At 47.4% G+C, this 10151-nt stretch overlaps 1 protein-coding gene across 9 annotated transcripts in view; it reads right to left on the reverse strand.

Moving 5' to 3' along the window:
• The window catches only part of LOC104147113 (cystathionine beta-synthase-like protein), a 31967-nt gene extending 22901 nt beyond the window's left edge, over positions 1 to 9066 (reverse strand). Inside the window, exons 1-4 of one of the 9 annotated variants that reach the window (XR_011135651.1) lie at positions 8901 to 9063; positions 2810 to 2931; positions 780 to 964; positions 69 to 175 (exon numbers count right to left, since the gene is read on the reverse strand). Coding sequence is in view for 8 of the 9 variants with exons in the window: in XM_068915131.1 (XP_068771232.1) it covers positions 69 to 175; positions 780 to 991; positions 2810 to 2851 (361 nt within the window). In the remaining variant the exon portion in view is untranslated. Of the gene's footprint in view, positions 1 to 68; positions 176 to 779; positions 992 to 2809; positions 2932 to 7144; positions 7246 to 8520; positions 8638 to 8776; positions 8819 to 8900 lie in introns of those variants that run through there. The other 8 variants (XM_068915153.1, XM_068915131.1, XM_068915122.1 and 5 more) reach the window with 8 other exon arrangements.
• Positions 9067 to 10151: the final 1085 nt, after the last annotated feature.

Here is a 10151-nt window from a genome sequence, read left to right on the forward strand (position 1 = left end):
ATAAACAGAGCTATCCATGTTTGTGAAACTGTTCCTCAGTTTGCTCTTCTGCCTGAAGGAGTACTCACAGAGTTCACACTTCAGCCCGAAGTGCTTCCCAATCTTGTTGATTCGCACCAAGGGTGTATTGCCAACTTTAGTCAGGATGTTTGGCAGGATGTTTGGAGGCTCTGACCTAGCACACATACAAACAAAGTCAGTGGATTCACAGAAGGACCCACAGGCATATTATACAGTAGCAACACAGCATTTCTGATGCTTTTTATTGCACACAACTTTCTTCCTCCCCTTTATCAGGCTAGTTATCTTGAACATTCTTTTAAAAAGAAATAAAAACTATTAGAGACAGCTTCGTAAAACAGCAAATGCCTGGTTCAAAACTCAGGGATTAATCAGACATCAAGCCAAGCACTGTGCCAAGAATGATGTGCTCTACACTTCCTCCTGGTGTCAAGTAGCTTAGCATTGTTTAGTCAGCTGTTTTCTCAAACAAAAGGCATTAATAGTGTAATTCCTCATCTAGTCAAGGAATTGTGTATCATGTTACTTTAAGTTAGCTCCAGTTCATCCAGTTTCACATCACAGTGTCTTCCATCTCCTACGCTTAGTTTGGATTCTCAGTTTTGCTTCTTCATGAAAATTAAAAAGCACCAGCACATCTATAAGCTAAGCAGCACCAATTTAAACCTGTCACCTTTTATTAAGCCCACGTGGCTCTCTGAGGTGACCAGAATTAGCCCTTTACTGAAAGCCAGCAAGCAAAGAAAAGCAATGCTTACAAAGCAGCATGATGATGCGGGGAGGCAGATAGGGGTTTCCCAAGCTTCCAGGTGCATTTGCTAGGTGTATCGGGGCGAATCCACTTCCTTTCCTGCTCAGTAGCCTTACAGTGCTCATTGTCCATCCCACCAGGGAGGAAATACTTGCCAGGTGCGTGAGGGCACGAGTTTGTATCTGGCTTGGCCTGGGAAGGAAATGAAAGCGCTTCATCCTTGAAAAAGGAAAGCCTGCTGTTATTCATATACCCTGCTGTAAAAGGGCGAGCACATCCTTTGAGACCATCAGAGTTACTCAAGTTCTGAGACACCACAGGAAGACCCCCATTTGCAGTCACATCACTAATCCATTTGCAGTTACACCACTACCCTCCTGCAATAACTAAAATCACTGTAACTAATAAAGACCTCATGTTCTTGGCCTTCACCAACTTATCTATTTCATGCCTAGTGTTTCAGCATGCAATTTTTCTGAGGGCAGCCTGGCCAGGCCTGCCCACCCTACCCTGGTGATTTTCAGAGAGCAGGATGGCCTGTAAGTCAAGATGGGCAACAGCAACAGTTGATGCTAGTTAGTAGATATTTCTAACATCCAAAAACAGGTTCTGCCACCAACTACAGGAAATCCTAGCATCCTACCTAAGACAGGGCATCAGTGAAGAGAGAGAGAGAGCACAATACATCTCAGTTAGACAAATCCCATCCTCAGGTACCCAAGTCTTGCTTTTGACATTGTATGAAAGGGACCACAATGAATGGATATTTTAATGGTCAGTTGACGTTTGCATAGCAAAGAAGGGAATCATTTTAGCATCATTTTGATTTGCCAAGCACTTATCACCAAAACAGGAAGCCTGATTTGAATGCACCACAATGTTGAGTGCAAAGCTCAAGACAGTACCCTGTGTGAAGATATCTTAACAAACACATTAAAGCTTGTGCTTCCTGAAGCTAGCCTCCCAAAATATCAAGAGCAACCAAAAAAGACTAATCCCATGGGAGATGCTGCTCCTACACCAAAAACAGCTCTCAGAACTAGAATTCTCTGCATTCTAAGTAGAGAGGAACAGAGTAAGACCACACCATGGCTGATTAGAAAATAGTGCTAAAGGACTCTGCACTACTAGTTGCAGTAATGAAGGAGGAGAATGCTTTCAAAAAGGCCATTAGTTTCACTAGGACCTGCCTCTAGAGAGGTATGGCAGGAGTCTAGAAATTCCTCTGAAAACCAATAGGGCTTTCCCAATTTCTTATAGTAGTAAAACAGGCAGTCTTCCCCAAAACAAGAACAACATTAACTTGGATTGCATTCAACCAAACAAACAGAAGACCTTTATTAAAACTCCATCATTTACTGAGCTTTCCAGGGAACACTACAAACCTCTCAGGAAGAACATGCCATCACTTCACTCACTAGGTTTCCCAATAGATGCCTTAGCATCAGCAGGCATGGAAGCTGTTCCACAGCTGGTTAGAGTAATAACAATTTTAAGGCAAGCTGCATCTTAAAAAGCAGAATTTTCATGTTTTGAAATGCTTCACTATTAATGTTGCTATTTAATACCCCTTAGTTCTTGGGAAAGAGAATCTGAAAATGAAATATGTCTAATTTGTTGAAAAGTCTAACCCATTGGTTTTTTACACCTTATATTTGTCTTTTGCCATGGAGGTTGTATCTCAGGAATCTAGAGGTTCTAGTTTTAATCCATCTTCCATTTCTAGGACTGACTGTAGGTCAGAGCCCAAGCCAGAAGGCAACTGGCTTCTTGAGCTTTAGGCTCCAGCTAAGTGGGTGGTTTTTTTTTTTTTTTTTTTTACTACACACAAAGACTGTTTTTGAGGATACCCTAAGCTGTGACAGCAGAAGTCTTTGATACATAGCACCAGTGTTTTGTTGGCTCCAAAACCAGCAACAATTGTAACAACTAACACAGAGAAACTTTCTCCTAGCTAGAGTTCCCAGCGTGTTTCCCAGAGAAACAGGGACCCTTCCCAGGATCTCTATGTGGCTTAAAGCCTCACTCAAACAGTACCTTGGGAGCAGAAACGGGCTTTTCAGATATTAACTTCTCCATGCTCCTAGGTGATGGTGAGCACACAGCAGACTTTCTCCTCAGGGGAAGACCCACGTCCTACTTCCGTGAGGAACGTGAAGCTGCAGAACAAAGTAAAGATTATTTATAGAGGCAGGATGAAAAAAAAAATCATGCAACAGAGATATCAAGCAAGAGCAACTGAAGCTCTTTTGACCCTGCTCTTTCTGTATTACCTAAACTCCCCACTGCTCCTCCCTCCGTGGATCAGATACATCAATGCAAGCAGAAGACAACTCTTATTGGCTGCCTGCCTTTCCATAAGCCTGGCAGCCATAAAGAGTAAGAACAAAATACTCCACTCTGCAGGATACATTTTGTTAGAGATACCAAGTGTGAAAGGGCTTAATGAGGCCAATACTAAAGGAGAAAGGGGATCCTGTAACGTGATTTAGGAGAAGGCTCTGTACAGGAACCCTTGCAGAGGTCTCTCCATCCTTAACTTTTACAAGATCTTCCCAAAACTGAGTTGGTGTTGACTGCACAACTACAGTGATGCCAAATGCCACATACACAGCAAACACATCAGCCACAAGGAAGTAAAGTTCCCAGCAGTTTTGTGCATGTGTTTCAGAAGTTAGTAAATATAAAAATGGGATCAGTAAGTTAGTCTCTCATGTCCTAGACAGGTGTTTATTGAGCCTTAATGCTTGTATAGCTAGCTTCCTTTCTAGTGAAGAGAAAAACGAGCTGAAGCCTTGGAAAATGTGTGTATTTTTTCTTTTTTTAAATATTTGGGCTTATCAACACTATTTTGCAGCAGAATTCACGGCTCTTTGCATTGCTAAACTGTGCTGGGTCTGAAAAGGGTCTCTGGCCTCATCCCATTTCTGCCAGATACGCACAAAACAGACAACTCAAAGCAGAGTTGAAGGTCTGACAATAGACTGGAAAAACATTTAAATTACAGGATCAGTGAACTTCAGCATTTGATTCTGCAAGTTATCATGCACCACCAATCACTGCTGCCTTATGCACAACAATTCCTTTCTCATAGGCTCATTTGAAGAAATTTTCTAAGTCATTTTAACTGCCCCCATTGAAGAAAAAAGCCTCTAAAGTACCAATTTTCCAGACTAATACTGGAAAGAATTCTCCTTATGCATGCAAAAAAACCTCTCCACACCAGAACTATACCATTTTACTTTAAGTAATATGTGCCAAGGGCCAAGATAGGCCACAGTCTGCTCTAGTCTAATGACTAGGACTAGACTGTTATCTGTCTCAGCCTAAGAAAACTAATATCCCAAATAAATGGTTAAATATCAGTCTTTGCTAGCAGAAAAGAGGACGCTTCCAGCTCCAGAGGAAGACCCAGCCTTCACTTCTATTTCTAGAAGCTCCCTAGTTCACAGTTCAGAATACCAGCACCATTTTTAGCAAAGAAGAGATATTGGAGAAGTTTTAAGTCTTTGAAGTGCACATGTAAGTTCCTTCAGACAGCTAGTATGCACACAGCAGTACTGGCTAGACACCTCCTGTCTTGTCTCAAGGAGTGGTAACACTGACACTGTTTGCATAGCCCACCTAATAAGAGTATCCTGTTCTCGAGGGGCCAAACCTTAAGAAAGGCAGAAAGAAAGCAGCAAGGGGTTACGGATAGGAAGAGAGCAGCAAATTCTATTTTCTATGTTCTTATAAAATAGAGGTGTAAAACTAGACTTTCTAAATCACCAAACTCCAGTGTCCTCCAAAAGGGTCCAAGAGAATTGAAGACACAGGAGGAAGAGTGTATTGTAGCAAAAAATTTTTCAGCAGGTAAAGAAGTACTTTGCTCTTTGTATTGTCTGGAGGGAAGAAATCAATACCATTCTTCAAAATCTGCTTTTTGGAGGATTTCCCTTGGAATTCACAGTTTCCCTTAGAGGCTGGGCAAGGCAGCACCATCTCATTTCCTCTATCGTATGGCAAAACCCCCACAATCTACTACCAGCAACATCAATTACCTCTAGCTAGAAAGAGCAGAAACAGGAAAAGCTACACTGACTGCCTTTAACTAAGCTGTGAGAGTCTCTCATACACTTAGAGCAATGTCCATACTTTGATTTTTAATCACATGTTCAAAATTAGGCTAAAATTTTGAAAGAAAAGCTAACAAGCAGCATTACCAGTAAAAAATCCTATCACCATAATACTGATCTGAAGCAACTTAAAGGAACACATGTTCCTGTTCAACAAGTCCTTTCAAAATGCTTTATTAGGCATGACTTTAAATACTTCTCCCCAAGAGTCTATACAGATATATGTATTTATAAAGTCAGACTAATGATGCCAACAGAAAACCAGTCCCAAACATGGTCCATCTAATACCTTAGAGAGCAGTTTTAAAGAAGGAATAAGTCCTAAGACAGACTCATTTGCCCTCTAAGGGGAAAAATTCTTCGCATAGCCCTCAGTGGAGAGGCAAGGGCAGCAGCAATAGCTTCTGCACTACATGAGTACCACAGGTCAAAACAGGTTAGAAGCCCATTATGACTTCTCATGGTGAGAACCACCAGGAGGACTTCAGAGTCTCAGACTCCACCTGTCAGTGCTACTGCATCAGGAAAAATATAGCTTCCTGACACACCATCTAGAAATCCAGCTGCCACTTCCAGCCCTAACTGATACTACTTCAGCAAAACACAGGATAGAGTTAGTCAGTCCAGGACATCCAAATTCACCTCAGGACTATGACCCTGCCTACAGGCTCAAACAAGGACATAAGATGTTGGCGTCTCCTTCTAATGGAAGGACCTTTGGGGAACTAAGGGAAGGGAGTGAACAAAAGTTACTGAAACAGAGGACGGCAGGAACTTCACTAGCCTGGCCCTCCTCTCAGCCGTTCTTCTGAGAATGTAGACAGGCGAGACAGGACAATTTCTTTACTAAATGGTGACTCTGCTGCAATTGAATGCTGCCCAGAAGAAGAAAAGTCTGAGGGAAGTAAGCTGCAGAAAGGGTTGTCTGTCGTCAGGAGAAGAAACTTTGCCAGCCTGATTTGAATTCAAGTTCCCTGCAAAAAACGAACACTCCCATAACTAGCTGAGGGATATGGGAGAGTCTAACTAGAAAAGCCTGACTAACTTCTGTCATTATATTTGCAGAGCACCTGAAGCAGAAGAAAAAAAAGGAAATCAGAAAGCTAATTTACACAAAAATTGCTTAAACCTAAGTCATGAAGGGAACTGGGACATACATAGAAGTATGAGATTGAGGAAGCCTCATGGACAAGTGTTCACATCTCTGCAACTCTCTCCACAGAGAACTCGAGACCTAAGCCATCTCTTTACTCCTATAGGAGAACTTTTCAAAACAGGGTTGAAGGTCAGTGAGTGAAATTAATCTTCATATGACTTGGGCTGAACTCCCTCTGTGGATATAAAAGGGGCTGCAGTTTCTAAGGCTGCTCACAGTATGTCAGCCCTAATGGAGACCACATGCAAAGAGTATCACGTATGTGAAAACCTAATCAATTTTACTCCTGTCTGAAGGAGAAATTAAGCTGTCTAAAAGGCAGCTGTAAGAGATGAATCAGAGAGATGCCCTAAGGGCTGACAACTCAGTAAGAGTTGAGATATGGGATACCATTGCGCTGTGGTCTGAGAATGGGAACTTTGATGTGAAGCAGACACTTCACTCCAAAGGCAAGTAACTCACTGGAAAGCAGTTCTGTTCACCCAAAGGTACCATAGGGTCTTAGAAAGCTTTAGGGTCTTTATGGGTACTGCTGTGTCTGGTAAGCCATACAGCCTTTGGAAACTGTTAGGAAACACCATAGCTATGACAGATTCATGAGACAATGAGCCATCTGTTTTTTCACTTTGCTGCTTTATCAGTAGCAGCCAGCCATCTCATGTCAGTCAGGAGCCACCAACTGATGTGAAATAACTGCGGTATAAAACAACAATAGCGTGCCTCTAGGAAGAGGTACTTCAAGAATCAACACTTATCTCTTAGTGCTCTCCTCTAGGAAGAGGATAAATACACAGACACCTCCTCAGTCACCCTTCCTTTCAGGGCTGGACCGGCATATTCATAACCCTCCTGATATGAGGTCTGTAGTTCTTTAACACCCCTGCCTCTGAAACATTGCAAAGAGGTTAAAACTTCAACAGCAAAGCAACTCCTGTCACTATGGACATTGTTATGCTTAGTAATAGCCAGTGAAAACACAGAAGCATTCAGTCTGCCCAGCCTGTGCAGAAAGAAAACTGTGCGTTCAGCTCTAAAGACAGTACGTTTTCTGAAGTTTTTTCCATTTGAGTCCACTCCCTCAACCCTGTCTGGACTCACCTGAGAAGTCTTCTGAATTAAGATTCAGATCTTCAAGGAGCACAGGCATTAGAGAAAAGACTGGAAAACACCTAATGTGCATTTTCACCTGCTGCAGTCAGAACTTAAGGGAGGAAAAAAAAAAACCACACACCATACACAACCACCACTTTTCCCTGCTTCTAGTTCCCTCTTCCTAGTCAGCACAAACATGGGCCAACACTAGAGTCTGATAACTGCTCTCAATCTGCCAAGCTCATTGACTTGGGAGGGAAGCGTTATTTCTTTCTATATAGGTAGAGTAACAGAGGCTCAGAGATTAAGTAATTTCCCAGTGTTACAGAAAGGGAATTAGAGCTTTGCTCTCAGCTTCTGTCTTGGTATATGAAATAGGTAAGATCATAGCTCCCCTTCCTCAGTATCACAGTGCCTCCTCAAGGCATTAGTCTTATTAGCAAAGGACCTTTGATAAAGGCTGGCAGAGAAACACCAGCCACCACAGCCTGGGCAGGAGGCCAGCCTTCTGACTGACAATTTTTTTGATGCGAAAGATCAGCTGCCACTCACTCTGGCTATACCTGTAGAGCCAGAGCAGAGCTTTTAGCAGGCAGTCACAAGGCAGCCATGAGCACAGTACACCCCACTATCTGCTCAAGTCTTCTGTGTCTCCCAGGCAGACAATAAATATCCGCCAAGAGTCAAGAGGCCAGTCCATCCAAACCTTCCTGACAGCCCGTTATGCTGCCAACACAAGATTAATGATGTACCTGGACTGAAATGCACGGTTCATGACACAAACACCCTATGACCTTGCTAACACAGATATACAGAAAATCAGATATTCAGACAAGGGTAGGAGAGGAATAACCAGTCTTCCAAAGGATGCCTGGTTCAATAATATGCTATCAGCATTACTAACACTGCTATTAGAGGTAGCTCTCAGAGCCTCAGTCAAGTCCAGGTCCTTCCCATATCACACACTGTATAAGACAAAATGTAATAAAAGAAGCTTGGCCCAATGTGCTTGCCAGACTTGCTAAAGAGCATTGAACAAAAAGCTATGGAAGATCCTCGTGGTACCTGGGAGAACAATGGACAACAGGCCAGGATCAGCCAGAAAACCAGTGCCAACCCCAGAGACACAAGGCAAGAAAAGGGGATATCACTTTGCAAGCCTTTATAAAGGGAAGCCAATCCTTCCTCCTCCACCTCCCTGCCCGGGGGACCGACTCTGCATCTCTGACTGGTACCAACCCTGCCGAGAGCCTCCCCAACCAGCAAGCACCTTCTTTAAGCCTGTCCTCCCTCCGGGTGCGGGGAGGGGGAGAAAGGGGCGAACCACCACAGCAGCAAACTCCAAGGCACCAGGCAACTTCCACTTACCCAGAAACACTTACCTGCCTGCCACCGTCCCCCCCGCCCCGACTCAGGAAAGACCCCAGGGCAGCCGCGCACCCACGGCCCCTGCGCAGCAAGGCCGGCCCGCACACCCCTCCTCTCCCCTCCCCCTCCGCAGCCGTTTAACGGAAACCCCCTCCGAGGCGCGGGCTGGGGGCCGGCACGCCGCCGGCGCCTGCGCCCTGCAGCCCACGCCAAACCCCGCAATAGCCTTCCTAGGGGGAGGAGGACGGGGGGGGGGGGGGGGGGACGGACCACCGCCAGCCCCGGCGCGGCTCAGCTCTCCTCCCGCCGCCGCCGCCACGCGGGCTGATGCAACGGGGAGGGATGGGGATACGCGCCGCTGCCCTCGCCCCACCCCTGCCAGCCGGGCGCTCACCGAGGGCACCGTCCCCACTCGCGCTGCGGACCGGCGGAGGAAAAAGGAGAGAAGTAGAAAAATAAAACCACGAGGGAAGCGGCGGCGGTGGCGGCAGGCGGCAGCGCGGGCATTAAGAAGAGCCTCGCATCGCCCCCCCCCCTCCACCGCCCACGCCCCCGCCCCCGCCCCGCCCCCTGCGCGTGCCGCCGGCCCCCGCCCGGATCTGGGGGGAGGGGCCGCCACGGGCCGAGGGGAGCGGGGGGGGGGGGAAAGGGGGAGGGGGCGCCCGCGCGCCCGCCGATTGGCCGCGGCGGGGGCGTTGGAGGGACGGCGGCAGCCAATAGGGAGGCGGCGCGCGGCCGCCGGGGCGCTGCCGCCCGCCGCCATGTGGCGCGGCGTGGGATAAGGGCGGGGGCGGGTCTCGCGTGGGCCCCGCGTGGGGAGGCCCCCCCCCGCCTGCTGCCGGGGGGCTGCTCGGCACCCGCGGGTCCCCGGGGCGTGCTTGGGGCGGGGAATCGCCCAGGCTCCGGCTTTTCGAGGTGCCGCTTAAATAGGTATACGTGGGTGCGCGGGGGACGTGGGCGATTACTGTTTTTAAACCCCCCCCCTCCCCCCCCCCCCACGCAAAGCAAGCGTTACTGTCCATTTAATTTGGAAAAATACGTAAATATATAAAAAATGATACGTGGGGAAAAAAATCAGCAGCAGAAGTACAGCCACGGTGGAGAGGATGTGTACTAGGGATTTGTCCCAGTTCAGTCTAAAAGCGTCCCGAGATGCTCCTCCTGGCCCTTGAGCCCTTTCAAAAGAAACAAGAGCATTTTGCTGTCCAAGCGTCCCTGGGAGTTGCTGCGGGCAGCCCAAGCCCCTTGTGCAGATGAGGAGAAACGGAGTTTCACAGAACGGTTGAGGTTGGAAGGGACGTCCGGAGATCATCTAGTCCGACCCCCCTGCTCAAGCAGGGTCCTCTAGAGCACGTTGCCCAGGAGAAACCAGGTTTCGGAGCAACGGCGCGTGAGCCGAGCCGCCCCGCGGGTGCTGCAGGCCTCCTCTCCGCCCGCCCGGCCTGGCACGGCGGTGGGGGGCAGATACACCTCCAGGCCTCGTGCCAAAGCGCAGCCTGAAAACACCCACCCCAGGGGCAGGGGAGAGCTCGCGGATCGCCCGGCTGAGGGCTGCTTGCTCGAAACGGTGCTGCCGGGCGCTAGCGCGGGCGCCGACAGAAAAACCAGCCCAAGCGTCGTGGTGAAATGGCAACTGCCAGGGCGC

Source organism: Struthio camelus, chromosome 1 (genome assembly GCF_040807025.1).
Source record: "Struthio camelus isolate bStrCam1 chromosome 1, bStrCam1.hap1, whole genome shotgun sequence".
NCBI lineage: Eukaryota > Metazoa > Chordata > Aves > Struthioniformes > Struthionidae > Struthio > Struthio camelus.